This window comes from Aulostomus chinensis, chromosome 4, assembly GCF_037954235.1.
Source record: "Aulostomus chinensis isolate RoL2024-O1b breed Wild chromosome 4, RoL_Achi_v1.0, whole genome shotgun sequence".
In the NCBI taxonomy this organism is placed as follows: domain Eukaryota; kingdom Metazoa; phylum Chordata; class Actinopteri; order Syngnathiformes; family Aulostomidae; genus Aulostomus; species Aulostomus chinensis.
Window position 1 is genome coordinate 25,967,574 of NC_141323.1, and position 23,344 is coordinate 25,990,917.

The window sequence follows — 23,344 nt, forward strand, 5'->3', positions numbered from 1 at the left end:
GCAGCCTCCTCCTGGTAGAACAGCTCTACTCATCAAGCCCCTGACTCCAGACTCTTCTTGGTGAACTGATCAGAGGATCAAAGTAGAGAAGCTGTGACACAAAGGGAAACTTCCTCATTCCCTGAACGCAGCTTCATCAAACAGAGCAGTTGCTAACTCTTCACCTGTAGTAGTGATGTCACCAGGGCAGGAAGTTGATCAAACACGTGAAGTTTGACTCAGATCGACCAGGCAGGGAGGAGTTATCAGATTGATTGTTGTGATGAATCATCAAACTCTCCATCACGCCATGGTCTCAGCGTTTGACCTGAAGTCCCAGGCTTCAAGGGTTCTCACCAAACTCTCAGGGTGGGTCTGACCACGTCTTAAGGAAGTAATTCCATCAGTATTAAACTCAATGCCATGTCTCATTACTACAGAGATCCCTGATTCTGAGTGGAGTCATTTGGAGGTTGACCTCATCGTAGGTAAAACTGCAGGTTCACTCCCAGCAACTCCAGACTCCATTGCTTCTTTAAAAGAAGATAATTAAACACCAGAGAACAGCTGTGTGGTGTCACTCCAACACCAGGCAACTAAAGCAAGAGGCAGAATCGTCTTCAAATATACAAGAAGGCCCTCAGTGAAGACAGAGCTGCCTATTATTCATCACTAACAGAGGAAAATAAAAACAGTCCAGGTTTCTTTTCAGTACTGAGCTAAACTGACAGAGTCCTGACTCTGTAGACCCTGGATTCCTTCAGCTCTCAGTAGAGACGACTTTAGCAGTTTCTTTGATGACAAAATGTGAACTATTAGTATAAAACTAATCAGCTGCTGCCCTCAATAGATTCTGATTGACCTGTAAACTCAGTAAACATAGAAACTGCTGTTAAACCAGATATTTATTGAGACCACTTTTATCAAATTAACAGTTCAGAACTTAAGTCAGTGATTACTTCATCAAAACCTTCATCCTGTCTCTTCGATTGTTTCCTACTAGGCTGCTTAAGGAAGTCTTTCCCTCAGTGAGCACCTCTTTATTAAATCTGATGAATCTGTCTTTAGGAACAGGATATGAACCACAGTCCTTGAAGGTAGCTGTCATTAAAGCGCTGCTGAAGAAGCCTCCTCTAGACCCTGAGGTTGTAGCCAATTACAGACTGATATCTAACCTCTCCTTTCTCTCTAAAATCCTGGAGGAAGCAGTTGCTCATCAGCTGTGTGACTTCCTCCATAACAAGAGTTTACTTGAGGGTTTCAGTCTGGTTTTAGAGCCCAGCACAGAGACAGCACTGGTAGAAATTACTGACACCTTGAATTTCATCAGATCATGGCTTTCAGTCTGTCCTCATCCTGTGAGACCTCAGTGCTGCCTTTGACACAATTGACCATCAAATCCTGCTACAGGGACTTGAACACTTCAACGCTTCCTTTTGGTCATTTTATTCAAAAACACTCCGTAAATTTCCATTGTTACTCAGATGATATTCAATTCATTCATCAACAAAGCCGGATGAAGGCCAACATTTATCTAAACTGCAAGCATGCATTCCAGACATAAAGGCCCGGATGACTTATAGCTTTTTACAGTTCAACTCTGATAAGACAGAAGTTCCTGTGCTTGGCCCCAAACCCTTCAAGGCACATGACTGAGTGATATCACTGCTCTGGATGGCATCACTATGGCCTCCAGCAGCACAGTGAAGAACCTAGGGAGTTCTATTTGGTCAGGATTTGTCCTTCAGTTCCCACATGAAACAAATTTCAAGGACCGCCTTTTTAAATCAACAAAATATCTGAAATTACAAACATTCTGTCTCAAGATGTTGCTCAAAAAATAGTCCATGCATTTGTTACTTCTAGGCTGGACTATTGTAACTCTTTATTATCAGGCTGCACCAACAAGTGGTTGAAGACTGCAGCTGGTCCAGAATGCACCTGCACGTGTATTGACAGAAACTAGGAGGAGAGACCACACCACCCAAGTCTTAGCTTCGCTGCACTGGCCTCCAGTAAAATCCAGAGTTGTGTTTAAAATCTTTCTGCCTGCTTTTGAAAATACAAACCTGATGTATGTTCTTGTATGATAATTATTTGAATGATTGCAGGGATGTATTTTTGCAGCATCCAAAAGTAACCTGGTTTCAGCCCATACAGCAAGTTAGCTCCCAACACAGGTTGAACTGAAGTCACGTGGAACCTCATGTCTTTCATGATGTTTCTGGTGTTGCAGCAGGTATCTGGAGGGTGGGGAGCTGTTCATTCCTCCTAGTTGGAAGCACCTGGGCCCATTTTTGGTTCATCGTTGTGTGTTTTTTTTTGTTTTGTTAAATACATTCATTAATTGGCTTTCAACCTGCGTCTCCCACTCTTTTGTCACAGCTTCAGTGCCACATTTTGACAAATGTTTTCTCCCCAGTGTGTGTTCTTATGTGTCTTTTCCAGTTTCCCTTTACTGAGAATCTTTTACCACAAACTGAGCAGGGAAATGGTTTCTCTCCGGTGTGCGTTCTCATGTGCTTTTCTAGATTTCCCTTTTCTGACCATCTTTTGCCACAAACTGAGCAGGTTAATGGTTTCTCCACAGTGTGCGTTCTCATGTGCCTTGTTATTTGTCCCTTTTGTGAGAATCTTTTGCCACAAACAGGGCAGGTGACTGGTTTCTCCCCAGTGTGCATGCTCATGTGTGTTTTCAGATGTCCCTTAACTGAGAATGTTTTGCCACAAATGGAGCAGGGGAATGGTTTCTCCCCAGTGTGTGTTCTCATGTGGTTTTTCAGATATCTCTTTTCTGAGAATCTTGTGCCACAAACTGACCAGGGGAATGGTTTCTCTCTCGTATGTGTTCTCATGTGTCTTTTCAGATATCTCTTTTCTGAGAATCTTGTGTCACAAACTGAGCAGGGGAATGGTTTCTCTCCAGTGTGTATTCTCATGTGTGTGGTCAAATATCCCTTTGAGAATCTCCTGCCACAAACGGAGCATGGGAACATGTTCTCCCCAGTGTGTTTTCTCATGTGTTCATCCAAACTCCCTCTGTTTCTAAAACTTGTACTACATGTGGAGCACTGAAACGGATGCTCATCCTCACTGACTTCTGTTTGAGATTCAGAAGGACATAACATCACATTCTTGATGATCTCTGATTCTCTTTCAGTCTTTACTTTTTGCTCTTTTGAGCTGCAATGAGTCACTTCCTGTCCTGGCCTCGATTTCTGAAGCAAATTCTGTCTTGAGCAAAAGAGTTCCTTGTGCTCTCAAAGAGCTGCAATAGTGACATCAGTTCAAGCCGGCAAAACGACTCCTGCTCTGGTCCTGCTAAGTGTTGTGATGCTCTGTGTTTAGCTGACAAGCTAGCAGCTCAAGACTCATTGATCTGGACTGAAACTGCATTTAAATGAAAAAATAAGGCTTCATTTGTGTCTGCATGAGTTTTGCCTTTGTATTTTGTTCTCTAAAGCGACTGTAACATTGGTTAATTCTGACGTGACTCATTTGGATATCATGTGACTTGCTGCAGGAGAGAGAGACTGCTGAAATGTGTGTGTGTGTGTGTGTGTGTGTGTGTGTGTGTGTGTGTGTGTGTGTGTGCTGACTGTGTTTTAATGTTGAAGTGTTAATTATAATGTTGTATGCATTTCTTTGGAGGCTTTATATTAAATCAGGAGTGTAACAGGGAAGAAGCCAATAGTTTTAGGTTGCTTTTAATTTATCTGTTTATTTTCTTGTGAAGGAAAGCTTTTTTGTAGATTACATTCATGAACCAATTAACATCATTAATATATTTTGTTTTTCTGTAATTGTTAATTTCAAGTTAGCTGCCAAAACATCCATTTTGATGTACACATTTACTTTATTTACATTATTATTATGTTAATTTTTGAAAGTTTTTTTAAAGACACACACATAAGAAAACAAACTAGTACAGCTGTGGTCCTGGAGACAGAGACACTGCTGAAGTGTGTGCACAAAATTACTACTTTAAGAGTTGACAAAATTATCTAAAGTAGCTGAAAAATGTGAGTGATCCAGTATCAGCTTCCTCTCATCTCTCTGTCACTCAGCTGTGTGTGTGTGTGTGTGTGTGTGTGTGTGTATCTTCTTAGGCTGCACAGCGCGCACACACACACACACACACACACACACACCCCTCCCAGCTCCACTACCCTCCGTCAACTTCCAATCACTGTTTGGATGCAAACGACCCAAGATGGAGCCTGTCAGGTTTCAGCACCAACACTGACTTCTGCTGCGTTCAGTTGCACTCAGAATATGAAGATTTTCTTTCTCTCTCTCCCTTAAGAAAATAACAGATTCCCCACAAACTGAGTATGAACAAGAGTTACTACAGTAACTGAAAAATCCACTGGAAAAGGCACCAATGAGATGAGAGGTTACACCTCTTCTCACTCTTTCCCTCCTGAGTCCGTGCCCTGTCACTGATGCGTCTTCAGCATCTTGGGAGAGTTCCTTCTCTACTTTGTCACGGCTCCTAACCCCCTACAATCGCACCATGTTCCATAAAAGAAAGAGGAACAGGTGATGTTGGTCCATGAGAAGTCCATCACAAATGACTTGGATATGGAGGATTTGATAGAGTTCTGCAAAGGGAAACAGGAGACTGTTGTTGTAGAATGGATTGATGAGAAAGGAGAGTGGAGCTGTTCAGGTGCTTGCAAAACAAACAAGCTTAAAATGAGACGAAAAGACAGAAAAAGAGATTTAATACAATGCTGACCCTTTTTAGTTTTGTTGATATTGGCTTTATTGAGAGGTCTTATTTTATTACTTTATTTTGCAAATTAATCTACGAATTAGACCATCCAATGAAGATAAATTTTATGTTGTTGGTTGTCAAGATCTGGATGGATGTTTTATTTTATTCTTTATTTTATCTATTTTCTATTTATCAGTTTTGTTTTTCAAGTCTTGGTGAAGGAATTTTTCTCGAATAACTTGGCCTACCCTTTTTGTTTTGTTGATATTGGCAATAGTGACAAGTGTTATTGTTGGGTTTGAATATGTTTGATACAGGCCATCCAGTGAAGGTAGATGTCAAGATTTAGTTGGTGTGATCTGAGGAAGAATTTTTTTTTTTAGTTTTCTTTTTCCTGTGTCCAAGGATATCACAAACCCCATAGAATCCATGCCTCTCGTCATTTTTGTTGTTGTTGTTTTCTATGCGTGACTCCCCCACTGCCAGAGCTCTTTTCATCTGGGTTCACGTACCTCCAGTGTCTGCAGCTCCGTTTACGTCACTGTGATTAGTCCTGATATCTAGCAGTGCTAGAATGTCCAGTTTTTTCGCAGATGTCGCATGCGACCTCCCAGTCCACTGTCTTTGAGCTGTTCACACCTCATTACTTTTGTCGCGGCGGTGGTTAGTGCCTCACCTTGATTTGGGGGAGGAAAGTCGCCGACGCCTAAAATCTTGTGAACTGGGCTTTAACCTTCATGTGGGACAAGTGGGACCAAGTTGGACCGGTCTTAGGGTAAAGGTCTGATAAAGAGCAATCCAGTTACATGACAAAATCAGTTATCCAGAGAACCACCTAACACCCCCACCCCTCCACCCCACCACACTCTTTCCAACCTCCATCACCACCATGTGCCCCCTTCCCATTTCTGTCTGCCCCCTTACATATGCCTGTCTAGAACCGGCCCTGCTGCAGCTCCACTTCCTGGGCTGAATTCGGGGCCCAGCAGGTCCCTGGCGGGGACTCACCTGCTCTGTAGAGCCTGACTCGGGGCTTCAGCACGGCATCGAGCAGCAACCTCCGCCGGCGGTTCTCCCGCTCGTACTCCGCCACGGTTTCCTCCAGCAGAGCCACGATCTGCTCCGCGGCCGCCGCCAGCCGCTCGGTGAGCAGCGCTCTCAGCACCGGGACTCCAGCCGCTGAGTCTCCTTCTCCCAGCTGCAGCAGGAAGTCTTCAGCGGCGGCGAGGATCCGCTCCTGGACAGACACCCGCAGAAGCTGCGTGGCGCACATGTTGCGGCTCTACTGGCGCCACTCAGCCTTCAGGAAACACAGACCGAGATCGGGGGTTCACGGACTTCTCCTTCTTTCCTTTTTTGAAAATGTCCCGCTTTCTTATGTTTCTTCATCTTCCTCTCCTTCTTCTTCTTCTTCGGTTGGCATCCAGCTTATTTGCCCATTCCCGCCACCTTCTGTTCCAGAGTGTGGACCAAACAGTCACTTCCAGTCTTCTTCCGATCCTAACCAGATCTACTACAATATTCGACCATCATGTCTATCATTAAACTCCTCATCCCTCACCTGTGTCCCCTACTGCCACCTCAGATATCCCTGCTCCACCTGCTCCTCTTCCTGACATCCCTCACACAAGCCTGTCTGGTGCTTCCCTATCAGTTTCAGTGGTTTATTTCCTGCTCTGACAAGTCAAGACTAAGGAGATGATTGTGGACATGAGGAAGGAGAGGAGACCTCAGCAGCCACTGTTCATCCAGGAGCTTGAAGTGGAGAGGGTGTGCAGCTTCAAATACCTGGGTGTCCACATCAGCCAGGACCTCACCTGGACACTTAACTCCACACAGCTGGTGAAGAAGGCACAACAGTGGCTGTACTTCCTTTGGAGGCTGAGGAAATTTGACATGTCGCCTAAGATCCTCAGCAACTTCTACAGCTGCATCACTGAGAGCATCTGAGCAGCTGCATCACAGCGTGGTACGGCAGTGCTGCTGCTATGGACCGCAAACGCCTGCAGAGAGTGGTGGAGACTGCTGAGGAGACCACCAGGACTCCACTGCCCCCCCTGCAGAGCATCGACCACCACAGTCCACAGCAGAGCTGCCTCCATCTTGAAGGACCCCACCCACCCCAACACGTCTGTTCACACTTCTACCCTCAGGCCGGAGGGACAGAAGTGAGAAATGCAGAACCACAAGACGAAAGAAGTCTTTCTTTCCCTCTGCAATCAGACTCCTAAACTCCTAACAAAACTACCTCAGGACCCTACTTGAACTCGGCCTACACGTGAACAATTTTTGTTTTTGCAATACTCAAATATTTGGCACAGTACTGTTTAATTGCACTGTTTCCTCACTTCTCTACTGTCATTGTTTATTGGAAATTTATCCAAAAAAAGTAATTTCTTTTTATATTCCTAGCATAAGGAATATATGTTTCTATACTGTACATATGACAACAAACACTTTGAATCTTTAATCTTTGAATCTTGAGTTTTGTGTTTGATCTTAGAATTCTTTCTTTGATCTCTCCTTGATTTCTCAATGATTTCTTTGTAGACACAAATTGTCTTTGATCTCTCAATGAGACAAAGACATAGAAGCTCAAACCTCAGCCTCCAGGAGGCCGTGATCCTATAGTGGTCAGTACTCTGTGTTGTGGCTGCAGCAACCCTGGTTTAAATCCGGGTCACGGCAGCAACATGAATACTGACTAGTATTTGTTGTTAAAGTGGACAGTTTGTCTGTTGAAGCTCTCTCAGACACTCCTTTATTCATCCTCCCTTCAGGCTCAGCAGCATGATAGTGAATGTGTCTGACTAGGATCAGAACCCTCAACCTGTAGGGCTGTGGTGCAATGAGAACACATCTGACAACGGATCAGAGGAGTGTCTCTTTGACTCCTGGAAAACTCCATTTAAAGCTGAGAGGAACTTGTTCTTCATCACCAAATTCCCTCCCTGCACGTTGTCTCTCGAAAAGCATTCAAATCAAAGTTGAACCTTTGACAAAAAGCTCCCAGTAGGTGATGCAGGCTCCACCTCGCTCTTGGTTCTGGAACCTCACCAGTTGAAGCTTTCTCACCACTTGGATGTCATGTTTCTGACATCTCTGAGCTTGTTTCCTATCCACCTGTCTCATATTGATGAGGTCATACAGCCTGATGATGTCTATGGTTCTCCTTTGAGTGGTTCCTTCTGGGAGAGTTCTCTCTCTGTAACTTGTGTGTGTGTTTGGTCGTATCCTGTTTCTCCTTGACAGCACTTTAGTGTTTTTACCACTGGTGTCTCATCTGTGATTCACCTTTTATTTTACTGTTTTGTCAAAGATGAAGGTGTGTTTGTTGTCATTCATTAATCATGTGATTGCTCATGTGACTGTGAGTCTGATTAATTGCTTGTGTGCAGCAAACGTCTCTCACTCTGATCAGTTCATGCTATTGAAGCTACTCAGATGTAGCCTGACTAGCTCAGTCGGTAGAGCATGAGACTCTTAATCTCAGGGTCGTGGGTTCAAGCCCCACGTTGGGCGTTCATCTTCAACATCACTGCTTGTCCTCTCACTTTCTGCAGCTGTGATTGTGAATTGTAAGGAGAATCAATGAATAAACAACATGAACACAGGCTGTGTCTGAAGCTGCACCTGACTCAGAATGAAAAACCACTATGTACTCAATTGTATCCACTATCCATACTGACTCTGGAGAAATTTCTTTGTGTGTATTGATGGACACGAGCCAAGCAGAAATTTCCCATAATGCCATAAGGCGGTGTTTGGTCAGTGTGGAGAAGGCGTCAGTCTGACAACAATGTCACACTATTTTGTTATCACTTGACCAGACCCAAAAGTAGGCTCCAGGTATCAGTTTCTTCTCAATGCTAATGTCTGCTAGCTTAGTCTGCTACTTTCATGGCTCTGACTACAAAAAGGTCCAGACCCCTGGATATGGTGGTTCCTCCCTAAACGTAGATTCTGTCAGCTCATCTTTAGAAATCAACTCACCATGAACACAAGTAGATTTCAATGGACTGCAAATGTGTCTCATTTAATGGTAAACATGTCAAATATAAATTCCATCACCAGAGGAGGTCTGCTGCTGGAATTAAGCTCCAGATATTCACAAGATATTCTAGATCTTAAAATAAAGCATTTTTACATTTGATTTATTTTTCATTAGCCTGCTTAATGTGGTGTGATTTTATGCATCTTATATTAAATAGAGCTTCTTCAATGATAGTCCCTGAGGATGTTGGATGATATAAAAAGATGATATAAAAAGAGTGTCATGACTTGATAAACTGGTGATGACGGCGTATCTTTAGAATGTTTTATCCAGTTGTTACTCGGGGCTCCACTCGTTGCATTTTTGTCTCGTCCAATGAGAAACGATCAGTCTCAGGTTTAAGCTCATCAATGAGTCCTTGTGGATCAGTGGCTTGCATGCATGAATGAGTTGGAACACTTCTTGGAAATTAAAGAGGATTTAATACAATTAAGAAAACACTTAAGACAGAGTGATAATTCCAGCAGAGTAATTAAAGCACTTATTGAGTAGCAGGGATGAATTAGCCTCCATTTATCTGAGCTTCAAGTAGACGGCAAAGAGGCAGGTGGAAAGGTGTGTAGGATGAACGATAGTGACCTCCAAACAAATGAAGAGGACTGAGTGGAGGCTGACCAGCTCTACGGAGTCAGGCGGAGTTTGGCAGTGAGACAGGAGTCCAGGCCTGAATAGGTGAAAACCAATGTAACCGGCTGACGTTCTCAGCTGTATTCTCCCATCGATGTACGATGCCTCTCCAATGAACTGGAGGGAGGACGGCTTCCAAAGCCTCCACCTCGTCGACCGTGGCTCCCGCTGACATTCGCTCGATGAAGAAGGGAAGCGCGTTGATTCGCTACCCTCTGGTCTCAGGCTGCTGGCTTCCTCGACTAAGCTGCTCTTCTCCAACACAAAGGTGGCTTCTCTTTGCTGGTCAGGATGGAGATTCAAGGCTCACAGGAGGTCAAGAGTGTAGCGACCGTGAGCTGAGATTGATGATGAATTACAAAAATAGAAAATAAAAAAAAAAATTAGTGGAATAGAAAAGGGGGAGAGCCGGACCAGCTGCTCTAGGAGCTCAAGCACAAAGGGCAGAAACAAGAAGCACTGAAGAGAGCGCCAGCAGTGGATGGTGTCACCACTGTTATAGTCAGGGGAGCACATAAGCGGTCCGCATGCACGCATGCGTAAGGAACCTGGACAAATGCGCTCGGCTTCAAAGGCTTTTATACGCTTTTGCGTACGAAACACGAAAATAATTATTTAGCGGGGCCTGTCTGTTTGACATTTTGAGAAGTGCTTTTGCCCGCGGTCGGTAGCAGTCGGTACGCAAAAGCGTATAAAAGCCTTTGAAGCCGAGCGCATTTGTCCAGGTTCCTTAACCATTCGCGCATGCGGACTGCTTATGTGCACCCCTGGTGATAGTAAACTGGTCTGCCTCAGAGCAGTGACCTTTGACCTTTGTGGGGTTGTTTGCCAATCAGCACACTTTGCTGTCTTCAGTCCTTCTCAGATATCAACAAATGAAGCTGGTTGAACAGACAGCAATCATCATCACTCAGAGACATCACCTAGAGAGGAAGATTGCTCAGAGTTCTGACAATGACAGTGAAGAGGCAAGGAAAGATGGACAACCACAGACAGTGAAACATTCGGAACATCATGTTTATACACGTGTGTGTGCGTGTGTGTGTGTGTGTGTGTGTGTGTGTGTGTGTGTGTGTGTGTGTGTGTCAGAATCAGAATCAGAATCTTTTATTTTCGTTGTAGGGGGGGGGTACAGTTAAAATAGTTAGATAGAGCGCTCTTCCAGAGCCACCGTGCACCACAGAATGCAGATATAAAGAAAAGATCCAAAAGATAAAAGATAAAAGCAAGATAAAAGACACTGTTAGAACAGAAAGATCCATAAACCCACCAACAAGAGGTGTGTCTGGTACAGATGTGGAATTATTGGCTCACACAATGTTGAGGCAACTGGGAAGAAGACAAACAAAAAAGGCTTATGTGATTCAGACATTCATCGAAAATGGTCCTGGAGAACTGTTCAATGTGTCATGACTTCTATCCATTTTCTTCTGCTTATCCTGTTCAGGGTCATGGAGGGGGTGGAGCCTATCCAAGCAGCTTTTGGGCGACAGGCCGTGTTCACCCTGGACAGGTCACCAGTCCATGACAGGGTTAACACATCCACAGACAAACATTCAAAGCCAGACTCAGTAGGATCTCTCCACCCTACAGACTGTAAAGGAATCATCAAAGATGGCAGTTGGAGTTCTGTGGATCTGTGCTGGATTCCTCGTCCTCACGGACCAGAAGTCTGTCTGAAATACTACACTGATTGATGATCTTTTCATGAATCTGTAAATGCTTCTAAAATTAAGAGTAAAAAAAATCCTATCTTCTTCATGTCTCAAGCCAAATCAAATCAAGAGTTCTTTTATGATAATTTTTTTTAACCGGACGTCTGCTTTGACTGGTTGGTTGTTGAAAGAGAGCAGGACAGGACAGACAGCAGAAGACAAATATAGAGAAGAAAAGACAAAAGACAGAGAGAAAGGAGGGAGAGAATGACAAAAAGATGGGGAACAAGATGAGGGTGCAAGACAAGCAGAGAGAAAGACAAAGGGACAGGGGGATGGAAGACAGACACACAACCAACAACAACAACAGCAGCAGCAATAATAGTAAACTAGCTGCCAATGATAACGTCTCCTGGTCACTGAAGCAATCAACTTCAGCATAATAGGAGGCTTGAAGAGCCAGGAAATAAAATATAAGCACAATACTGATGTGAATGTCAGTGCAATACTGAGAACACTGATATGTAGACGACTAGTAGGGGTGGCACGGTGGTGCAGTGCAAGGCAAGGCAATTTTATTTGTATAGCCCATTTTCACAAACAGTTTGTCTCAAAGGGCTTCACATGGCATCATAACAACATCCTCTGCCCTTAGACCCTCACATCGACTGAGGAAAAACTCCATAGAAAACCCTTTTAACAGGGAAAAATCTGAGAAACCTCAGGGTGAGCAACAGAGGAGGGATCCCTCACCCAGGACGGACAGACGTGCAGTAGATGTTGTTACAGACAAGAAAACAGTTTACAATACAAAATGTGGGAAACACGGAAATGTTAATAACAGCTGAAGAAGGAAGCTTCTGGTAGGGGAGGCAGGGAGAGCAAGCCAGCTTGATGGGGGACTGGATGGCAGACTGGTTCATGGAAGGGGAGCGCAGGCCAGTGTAACAGTAGGGAATAAGAGGGGGGGGGGGGCGATGCAGGCGGCGGTTGGGGCTCTGGTGGATCTGTGGAAACACAGAGAGACTGCGAGACACCAAGGCCAAACTACAAAGTGCAACAAGTAGTGGTAGTGACAGTTCCAAAAATGTGCAGGGAGGAGAGGAGGAGAGAGGGGGAGAGGAGAGGAGAGGAGGGAAGGGCTCCATGTAACCTGATGTGTCCCCCAGCAGTCTAAGCCTGTAGCAGCATAGCTATCAATGGTTCAGAGCTACCTGAACCAGTCCTAGCTGAAGGCTCTGTCATAGAGGAAGGTCTTAAGCCTGGACTTAAACGTAGTTAAAGTGTCTGCCTCTCTGACCCATGGAGAGAGCTGGTTCCAAAGTAGAGGAGCCCGGTAACTAAAGGCTCTACCTCCCAGTCTGTTTTTATTGATACTGGGAATCACTAAAAGACCTGCATTCTGGGAGCGGAGCGCTCTGGTCGGACAGTACGGACTAATGAGCTCTTTCAAATAGGATGGAGCTTTATCATTGAGAGCCTTATAAGTCAGCAGAAGGACTTTGAAGTCGATTCTAGATCCTACAGGAAGCCAGTGGAGGGAAGCTAAAGTGGGAGAGATGTGTTCTCTCTTCTTAACTCCCGTCAAAACCCTCGCTGCAGCGTTCTGGACCAGCTGGAGACTCTTTAGGGAGTATTTAGGACATCCTGACAGGAGAGAGTTGCAGTAGTCCAGCCGAGAAGTGATAAATGCATGCACCAGTTTTTCAGCATCACTCTGGGAAAGGATATTCCTAATCTTAGCGATACTTCGCAGATGGAAGAAGGCGGTCCTAGTCACATGCTTTATGTGGGAGCTGAAGGAAAGGTCCTGGTCAAAAATGACCCCAAGGTTCCTTGCAGTTGTACTCGGAGTTAGGGTGATGCCATCTAGAGTAGAGATCCGATTCAAGAGTGTGTCCCTGTGGTGTTTCGGTCCAAAAATGATTACCTCAGTTTTATCTGAATTGAGCATTAAGAAGTTAGAGGACATCCAGGATTTAATGTCTTTCAGGCAGTCTTGCAGATGAGTAAGCTGGCTTGTGTCGTCTGGCTCCATCGACAAGTAAAGTTGTGTGTCATCTGCATAACAGTGGAAGTTGATCGAGTGCTTCCGGATTATGTCACCTAATGGGAGCATGTAAAGAGTGAAGAGAATCGGTCCTAAAACTGAACCCTGTGGTACACCATATGTAACTCTGCTATACAGTGACAGTGGTTGGCACTTTCACCTGGCCCTGTGATGGACTGGCGACCTGTCCAGGGTGAACCCCTCCTCTTGTACTGAGGCTGCTGGGACAGGCCGCAGTTCCCTCTGAGACCCTGAACAGGAAAAACTGTAGAAAATGGATTAATGGATGGAGTTTGCTGTGTTTAGAGGGATTTTCCTGTTTCTCTTGATCACTTCTTGAATCTGAAAATACTTTCCAATTGAACAGTTAGAAAAATTTAACTTTTTGCAAAATGGGAGATGCTGGTTCTTCACATTTGACCTGCAGCGACAGTCTCAAGACAAGAACACTTCTACTTTTGATGATGACAGTTTGTTCAACACTAAACTTCATCCAGTACCATGTTGTCAAACACTGGAACATCCACAGCACCTGAACAGGGACCTGAACCCTGGACCCTCAAATTAAAAGTCTGATGCTCTACCGTCTGTGCTACTCAGGCTCTTTCTACAGCATTTAGACAGGAAAAGAAACACCTGTGAAGGTCAAACTGCTGCTTTCTTGACTTGTTCAATCCTCCATGTTAAAGTCCACCATGCTTTTGATTGGCTTTGATTCTCTGTGGCAAAATCCAACAAGAGGCTCCAAAAATGTCTTGAATGTCATAAGAATGCACAGGACAAGATGTTAGTCTCCTTCATGTCTGCAGTTCCTCCACTGGAAAGTAAAGTCAATGCTGTTCATCTGCTGAAACCTGGGATCGGACCAGGGACCTTTAGATCTTCAGTCGAACGCTCTCCCAACTGAGCTGTTTCAGCTCTGAGTGAGGGCCCTGCTTCTCTCATTTTATAATCTCTTCCACTCTCACTAGAACTTAGAGAGGATTTGAGCTTCTGAAGTCATGACACATTGAACAGTTCTACAGGACCATTTTTGATGAATGTCTGAATCACACAAGCCTTTTTTGTTTGTCTTCTTCCCAGTTGCCTCAACATTGTGTGAGCCAATAATTCCACATCTGTACCAGACACCTCTTGTTGGTGGGTTTTATGGAGCTTTCTGTTCTAACAGTGTCTTTTATCTTAAATATGCCACTTTCACATGAAAACATCAATAACAGGTCAATATCAATACTATTATTGCTGCTGTTGCTGTTGTTGGTTGTGTGTCTGTCTTCCATCCCCCTGTCCCCCTGTCTTTCTCTCTGCTTGTCTTTCACCCTCATCTTGTTCCCATCTTTTTGTCATTCTCTCCCTCCTTTCTCTCTGTCTTTTGTCTTTTCGTCTCTATATTTGTCTTCTGCTGCCCCAGGATCAGCTTCTATCACTCAGTGGTCCAGAACCATTATGAAGCCTGATCATGAATGCGAGCCCAGCTCTTGGAACAGGCCTTCTGCCACCACAACTAAGATCCTGCAGTTCACTAGAAACTCCAGTGTCCAGCTTACAAGTGGACTTTCCTCTGATCTATGGTGGTGCTGAGTTTAGCAAACATCTCCAACAAGAAGATGAAGGAGGCCATCAACTCCTCCAAGCTCAACATCTATATTGGCTTTACTGGGAGATCAGGAGGTCAAAGCAGATCTTCACCCTCCACCTCAGATGGTTTCTACTCACAGAGATGAGGGACCAGTTCAAACCAGCTACCTGGAGCTCCCTTAAGCCATTGTCCCGCCCCCCCCCCCCCCCACACACACACACACACACACACACAGCCTGTCTTTGGTATAAAATGGTCTGTCAAGTTCACGTTGGAAGATTTCTCTGACTCCATTGTGAATGAAGAGATTCTTCATCTGACACCTGAGTCTTGATCCACTGATTCCTCTGATCCACCTCTTTCTGCTCCAACAAGGCTGACATGGATCAGGTGGGTCCATGTCATCCAATCAGTAGGTTTCTCCTCTCAATTAATTTTCTTCATCCCAGTTCAGATTGATTCTCCTCAGCCTCATGAAGGAGCATCTGATCAGGTGTTTGGCTGCTTGTTAGTTGTAATTCCATAGATTTTAATCTCAGGTGTTATAGAATTAATAAGAACATCTTAAAGACCTTTGTCCAACACTTGAAACTCACCTGTCTGTGGAGGCCCAACTGGCCTTTGGTAGTGAGGTGGTGGATGCATGTGAATGAAATGAGGCTTGTGTTGCTGTGAGGAGCCACTAGAGGGAGACACCTGTCGTTCCTCCCAGCTGACAATGAGGCTTCACAGCTGCATTTGAAGCTGTCCTTTATTAGTCACAACTGTCTTGAGCTCAGGGGCCAAACTCACCAAAAACATATGCAAGTGGCTCTGGACAAAAGCATCTGCTCAATGAAATTGTAGGATTGTAGAATTCTATAAATGTAGAATATAATTGTAGAAATGCTCTCTGTCACCATCCCCAACGTCTGTGCCAGGGTCTCTGGCCAGTGGTCAATGGCTCATATCACCTGCCCAGGATGGATCAAGCTTGCTTGTCTTTGTAATTCTGCACATATTAGAGACCTGGAAACAAAGGAATGCTGAAAAAAGCACCTCACACAAATGGGCTTGTGACATAATTTTAAAGAATTGTGTAAATGTGAATCTTTTACAAATGTGTGTGTGAATGTGGTTGTTGTGGCCGAGTGGTGAAGGTGATGGACTAGAAATCCATTGGGGTCTCCCTGCTCAGGTTGGAGTCCTGCCAACAACGTTAAAGTGTTGATGTTCTGGGGGAGACAACATCTGATCTTTGTTAGATCCACGAGTCAAAGGTTTTCTTTAAAGTGCTGCAGCAGCTGAGGATGAGGGAGAGACAGAATTACAAACCATCTTAGTGAGGACATTTTTAAAAATGATGACATTTTGCCACAGTTATTATTGACTTGGAACACTGCAAAAATATCCTTCTCTCCCTCCTCTTCAACTTTGTACCCAAGTTGTCTCCTCATCGGGCACCACAGTGTCCAGGATGTTCAGTCAAAAAATCATTAGTGATTTTAAAAATGGCCATCAAACACAAAATAAGGCTTCAAATAGGTAAAATCACCATCTGTAGACTGGACCAATATGCTGATGTGATCCTTTGATTAGTTTAGGATCAGTCAGAGATCAAAGACTGAAGCGGGAGATCAATGCTCAGAACCCAGAGATCAAAGACAGAATTCAGACATCAAACACAAACCTGATGGATGGTTGTAAGTTTTATTTGTAAAGCGCCAAATCACAACAAATGTTATCTCATGACACTTCACAAGTAGAGCGGGTCCAGCGCCTCACTCCTTCAATCAGTTTCTTCTCCGCTTCAAGGACCCTGACACCCCCCCCCAGCACCAGAGTCACACTACCACCTGACGACACGCCCCTCAGTGTGACCACAGCAGACGTGAGGAAGACCTTTCAGGGAACCAACCCTTGCAAAGCTGCACGCCCAGACAACATCCCTGGGTGAGTACTGAAGGACTGAGCACAACAGCTGTCCGAGGTGCTGGCGGACATCTTCAACACCTCACTGGCGCTGTCACCTGTCCCCACCTGCCTAAAGACTGTCACTATTGTCCCTGTCCCCAAGTGCTCCACAGTGACAGGCCTAAATGACTACCGACCCATTGCACTCACCCCAGTAGTCATGAAGTACTTTAAGAGGCTGGTCAAGGCCCACATAGACACCTCCATTGACGTCTCTGTGGACCCCCCACCAGTACGCCTACAGGCAAAACCGCTCCACTGATGACGCCATTTCATCAGTGGTCCACGCAGCCCTCATCCATCTGGAGAGCAGGAACTCCTATGTCCACCTTCTCTTCCTGGACTTCTCCTCTGCCTTCAACACCATCATCCCACATGGGGGACCTGTTCAGTGGACCTGTGGACTGGTGACCTGTTCAGGGTGAACCCTGCCTCCCACCAAATTTCACCCCCCTCCCCAATAACCTTTAACAAAAAAGTGGTATAGAAAATGGATGGAGTGACTTATTCACTGCAGAGGCACAGTGATGTTATTAATGTACAACGAGTCTTTTTATTAAAGATTGAAGCTCCATACAAGACAGAGATGGTAGACAAGAACATTACAACCTGTGAAGCTTTCACTTTTTTTGACAGACAGCTTTGATTTCAGGTTCTACCTCTGTAAAATTGAAAGTAAAGTAAATGAAGCACCTGTGAAGGTAAAACTGATGATGTCTTGACTTGTTCAGTCCTCCAACATTAAAGTCCAACAAGCTTTTGATTGTCTCTGATTCTCTGTGGCAAAATCCAACAAGAGGAAACAGAAAATCTTGAGGTTGTCTCACTTTTTTTTTGAAAGAAACTCTGCATAGGACAGTGATAGGATGCTTGTTTCCTTGGATGAAAAAGTCTGGTACTCTCATCTTCTTAAACATTTACTTGTTCAATCAGGACAAGAGAATCTGAACTTGGATGTCATTTTGTAGTAAAAGGTGAATTAAACTTGTAAACATCAGCTGGTGTTCACTCTGATGATGTGTCGATGGTCTGTATTCTGCCTTCTGTAGCACGACGCTGCTGGGAAGAAGCCTGATTATGTCAGAGTTGTGTTCAGTGGCTCCTGCTGGGTCCATTTTTGACAAATAGGCTCCAAAGAGTTCAGCTTTTTAAAAGCTCAGGGTTGCTGTCAGCAGACGAGGTGGCTGAGTGGTTAAGGCGATGGACTGCTAATCCATTGTGCTCTGCACGCATGGGTTCGAATCCCATCCTCGTCGTGAGCGACTCTGGTTTCTACTCCTAGATTATGGAATTACTGTGAGGCTTTTAACTGACACAGATACCAGTTGAGTCAACTTCCCTTTCACATCCTGACCAAAACAACTCTGACACCCAGAGCTCACATGTGTCAATCACCTCTGTAGAAGATCCCGCCCCCACAGAGTGATATTAGCGAAGAAAACTGCAGACGCCTCTTGGATGAGAGCTGAAACGTCTTCAAGAAACCTGAAACAGTTCACTTGGTACGTTTAAATAATTCTACAATTTCTTTAAGCTTTTGTCCAAAGCCAAGTGCATGTATCACATGTATATAATATATATGTGATACTCTTTCATCTACTCATGAACCAAAAATGCAGTCTAATACAAGTAAATTTGTGCAGAAAAAAAAGTCATTTGTGCTCCTTCTTTTATTTATTTGTTTATGTAGTATTTTTTAATGTATTTTCTTTCAATTCACATTTTGTCCATTAACTTCATAATCACTCTTCATAGTCGCCATCTCATCACATGACTAAAGTTTGTGTTCTGTATTGGTGGTAAAATATCCTTCCATGCCCCTCACTAGTTTGCACACAGAAAAGCATATTTTACTGGTTTCAAATCTCTTAGTGTGTTCTCTCTCTTAAACCAGCTGTGGCAGCTTTCATTGTGTGATTGATTTTAAAATATAAAGATGGAACAGAACCATTGGAATAAGATGTCAGGACATTTGAAGGAATGTAAATCTCCTGTCGAAATGTTGCAGTGTGCAGCTGAGGCTCTCTGGCAGTGGCACAAGGAGCCACAATGGCAGAACCTGGACCCTCCTGGAGGAGAACCACAGGTGAGGGCCTTCTTGGCTCCAGATTGATGGAAATCAAGTGTCTGAGGCTGTGAGCAGCCATGAAGTTGATCTGGTTGGGCACTGGTATTTTTTCTTGCTGCAGCTCAGGAGTGATTCAGGAGAAGAGTTTCAGAACAGCCAAGGTTGGGGACTGGAATTTTCAAATTTCCCCTGGAACCAGACAACCTTGGGAGGTAAAACCTCCCATCATAGCCACTCAGATGCAGCAGCAGAAAGAAGCTGTCATCTACCCTGACAGTCAGAGCATCAAGTCAAGAAAACATCAACCATCTTGTAGTTCCAAACCTTCACCTGTCAGATTCAGCTACTTTTTATTGTGGGACTTTAAATTTGAACACAATGGAATTTGGACAAGGAGTTTTCCTTCCAGTCCAAACATCATCGTCCAGCCTCCAACCAGAGGTCCATCAGTTATCATGGGAGCCACATGTGGAGTCTGGATTCTTTTCTAGAATGTGACGGCAATGACAGTCCTGCCAAGTGACATCACTGACATGAATGGATGACTTCAGTCACGTGACTGGATGATGTAACCCATGTTAAAATATGAGATAAATAAGAATAAATATTTGAATAAAAGCTGCATAAATAATTTTGAAAGTTAAAAGTGAGTAATTGAATGTAAATTAGTCTGCTGACTGAAAATGACGTCGCTGGTCCCTTACACAGACTCAGCACCTGAGTGATGCTGCAGCAGAGACCCGAGAAGAAGAGCAGCGGAGAAACCAGAGGAAGCGAGTGGTGATCAATTAACAAAAAAAAAAACAGTTGAAAAAGCCGATAAAATAGCTGAAAACCATAACTTACCTGGTCGGGAGCTGATGGGGATTTTATGAGAGCAAAGCCACATCGGTTTTGGTCAGGTTTTTTTGCACGGTGGGAAGCTCGGTCGGAGTTAGGACTGGTCTGCCATGTGCGGGCGTGCACATTCACGGATGGGATTCAAGATGGCGAGCCAGACCCAGACCTTCAAGTCATCTTCTCCATCGCATTGTGAGGGGATTTCTTGCGTGTGGTAACTCCTTGACACAGTGGTAGGGGTATCAGGAACTGGTTTGAACTGAAGTGAACAGAACTGAGAACTTTTCATTGAACCAAACACGTTTGGACTTGAACTTAAATTTGAAGTGTCATACTTTTATTTTTTATTGAGTTTATATTTTCAAATGTGATTCGAATAACTGTGGTCCACTTTGATTTATCTGTGATTAAGGTGTTTCTTACCTGTAAAAGAAAGGAAAAAGTTAACTTAGGAAGAAAAATAGGAAACCTAAAATAGGTACAACCTAGGAGAAAAGACTGGTCTAAGTAAATTAGATTAGCTTTACCAAAATAAACTAGGTGAATAAAAGAACAAGAGAGTGAAATACTTTTTTTTTCCATTTATACTTACCTCTTTATTGAGAACCTGCAGGGAATTTTTGGTTTCGTGTCCTGTGATTTATGTGTGTTTATATTCAGTAAATTGCCGGCCTTTTCTACATAAAACTACGGTCTCTGGTATTATAACTCTTGCTCCCCACTCCTTAGAGCCTAGAACTGGTCCAGTGGCACAGTTAATGGTGTGATACCGGTGCTACAATGACTTCAGTCACATGACTTATTCACATCAAACACACTTTAGACACTGAATGATATAAATCAATCATATCTGACCAATAAACAGTGCAAGTGCTCCTTCAATGAAATGAATGGTAACTCTAAGAAGTATGGGCACCTCCAATGGGAACTATCAGTGATCTGCTACAATTGAAAGTAGCTTACTGAGTTAGCAGCAGAGCTAAACGAACAGATGCTATGATCATTTATTTATTAGTGAACATTTCAATCCCATAAAACAACCTGAATCTGTCTCTACGGGGTATAAAACATCAAGTATCAGGTCACAACTCTGATTGTTTTTAAAGAACAGTCTTTCATAGCAGAAAGGAGTTTGACAGTTAGCATAACTCTTGCATCAGCATTAGCTTTGTTACTGGAGGTGTCGTGAGGAGCTATCAGATTCATTCAGCTCAACTCTTTCTCTCACTGCTTGTAACCTAATGGACACTCAATATTTGAATGCTTGTACCAGGTTTAATGATTTTCAGCCTCTCCAAGGGTTTTTCCTACCAGGCTTCAGTAAGATAGCCTCGTGCTCTCTGCAATGTCTCTTTTCAGAGAGTGAATACACTGAGGATCTTCCTTATGGTGTGCGTGCCACCTTCTGGCGAGGCAGGGGACTACACTATCTCACACAAGTAATCTCTGTAACCTGCTGTGGGTTCCAACTGTGTTCTTATAATTTAAGAAGGAATGATTCTCTTGTCATGGCTGCACAGTGGTGCAGTGTTTAGTGCTGTTGCCTCACAGCAAGAAGGTTCCGGGTTCGAGCTCGGGCACGGGTCTTTCAGAGTCTCCATGTTCTCCCTGTTCCTGCGTGGGTTCTCTCTGGTACTCCGGCTTCTTCCCACCATCCAAAGACATGCATTTGGGGACGAGGCTGATTGATACTCTAAAGCAGGGGTGGGCAACCATGTGCCATGGAGAGCCGTGTGTATGCAGGTTTTCCTTCCAACCTAACCCTTTAACAGGTGATTCCACTGATTAAAACACCTTCAGCCACAGAAGAGTGACGTTGGAAGGAAAACCTGCATACACATGGCTCTCCATGGCACATGGTTGCCCACCCCTGCTCTAAACTGACTGTAGGTATGAGTGTGAGTGTGAATGGTTGTTTATCTGTGCATGTTGGCCCTGCGATGGGCTGGCGACCTGCCCAGGGTGAACCCTGCCTCTCACACGAAGGCTGCTGGGAAAGGCTCCTCCCCCCGCGACCCTTAAAAGGAATAAGTGGAAGACAATGGATGGATGGATGATTGTCTTGTCACCAAGTTTGTCAAGAAATATGTTAAATATATTTCACGCGTGAAAAGTGGTCAAACGTATAATCAAAGCATGCTCTTTAAAACTATTTAACGATTGTTCTATCTGTTCTGAATGAATACTCTGTCTCTCATATATTTTCAATAAAACATTTATTGATTAAAAGATACAGTTTGCACAAATTCATTTTATCGACTGAAATCGAGCAATCTGGAGGGGTTCGGTGTAGACAGATGCCATTCAACAGATGAAGATGGATACAGCTCGCGTTTGTCGCTGGTCGATTTAGAAGGGGTCCTGTCGTAATCCGTGTCTAATAGTAACGACAATATCTGAGATTTTTCCCACGTTCTCTCTTACTCCGTATCTGGTGAACTGATTCATTGAAGGTTTTGGAGGGTTTAAGCCATAATTGCTCGCGTGCATGAGTGTAACAGTTTGATGCATGTCGGCCCTGGTAGTTTTAACAGACGTTCCATTTTCTCTTCCAAAGCATGTTGAGCTCTCTCTCCGTTGTTTTCAATAGACGACTTTTATTAAATGACCCCATGATGACACTCTGCGGCTTTGTGTCTCTCTTTCTAACAAACTGCTTAGGAATGGAATTGCAGCCCCTAATAAAGGGAGGAGGAAACCACCCGACTGAGCCAACACCTGACGCTTATGTTTTACGGTTAGCAGAAAGTTGAATAAACTTCTTCTGTTTGTTCAGTTTAGCGAACTGCTCAGAGGGGAGAGGAATGTTTCCCTTTAACACATTCAAAGCAATCTGGCAGAGTGTCAGGATGAGATCTTCTGAGCCTTTGCATAGAAAGATTCTCCTCTCCTTTGGTTTGAGAGCCAGCAATGCTTTTAAAACAGGAAAGTTTCCTCTAATCCGCTTGGACATTTTTAATTTGATAAATCACTTCTTGTAGAGATCCACTGTGGGCCACTCATGAGGGAGGACCCCGCTGAGCAGCCGGAGGTGTTCTGCTCATTCAGGCCTCAAGTCCAGGATTAAATATGAGTAGGGCTCTTTAGTCGCATCATTAAAACTCTGTAGAAAATATTCTCTTCATCCAGGGAACATTTGTTAACCAATTGGCTATTGGCTAATAACCAAACGGTAATGTTATGCCATCTGCAAGGAGGCGCCTCTTATCAAAGACGACTGGGAAGTTGATGTTTGTTAGTGAGCTCAAAGGTCTTTATATTGCGTGTAATTTTATTGTATTCGGCTGGGATTTTGCGATGGTTGTCACAGTCTTGGGAGGTATCCCTCTACCAGGTCTGTGAGACTGTCAAAGTTAATTTTACGTGTGTTCTAAAAATTCTGCGTAATTCCTTTAGCACGTGATGTCACCTTGCCTTGTTGTGTAAGATAGGAGACCAGCCGCTGACAGTTACACATAATCACCCCGGTCTAATTCTGATGTCAGGTCCCCAGGTAATTACAGAGAGGAGGGTGATATCGATCACTGGGGCTGGAGGTGCACACGACAGAATCAGTACGGCAGGACACAACACGTTCTTGGAGCAAATCTAATTGCTTATAGAGTTCGAGACGCACGGAAGACGTTCTGAATGCGGCAAGAAAAATATTTGCGTTGCCTGGGGGTAGGACGCACTTAGAACTATACCGCCATTGAACGACTGCAACGTCATCATTTATGAAGTGGAACTGAGAAACGCCATACTTGCTCGAAAAGAGAAATTTAAAAAAAACAAAAACGTCCAGGGGTGCTCACCAGGCTGGTTGAGAGCTGTTCGATC

At 44.1% G+C, this 23,344-nt stretch overlaps 1 protein-coding gene and 2 non-coding genes across 3 annotated transcripts; 2 read left to right on the forward strand and 1 right to left on the reverse strand.

Moving 5' to 3' along the window:
- Positions 1 to 2,366: 2,366 nt before the first annotated feature.
- Positions 2,367 to 2,999, reverse strand: LOC147264540 (uncharacterized). Its single transcript, XM_086202345.1, has one exon. The coding sequence runs from the start codon at positions 2,997 to 2,999 to the stop codon at positions 2,367 to 2,369; it is 633 nt and encodes a 210-aa protein (XP_086058471.1).
- Positions 3,000 to 8,148: 5,149 nt separating this feature from the next.
- Positions 8,149 to 8,221, forward strand: trnak-cuu (transfer RNA lysine (anticodon CUU)). The gene has a single exon. It is a non-coding gene; the product is annotated as a tRNA-Lys (tRNA).
- Positions 8,222 to 17,791: 9,570 nt separating this feature from the next.
- trnas-gcu (transfer RNA serine (anticodon GCU)) lies at positions 17,792 to 17,873 on the forward strand. The gene has a single exon. It is a non-coding gene; the product is annotated as a tRNA-Ser (tRNA).
- The last annotated feature ends 5,471 nt before the right edge of the window (positions 17,874 to 23,344 follow it).

Coding starts and splice junctions, on each gene's coding strand:
- LOC147264540 (XM_086202345.1), bottom strand. CDS start 2,999: ATGAGAAAACACACTGGGGAGAACATGTTCCCATGCTCCGTTTGTGGC.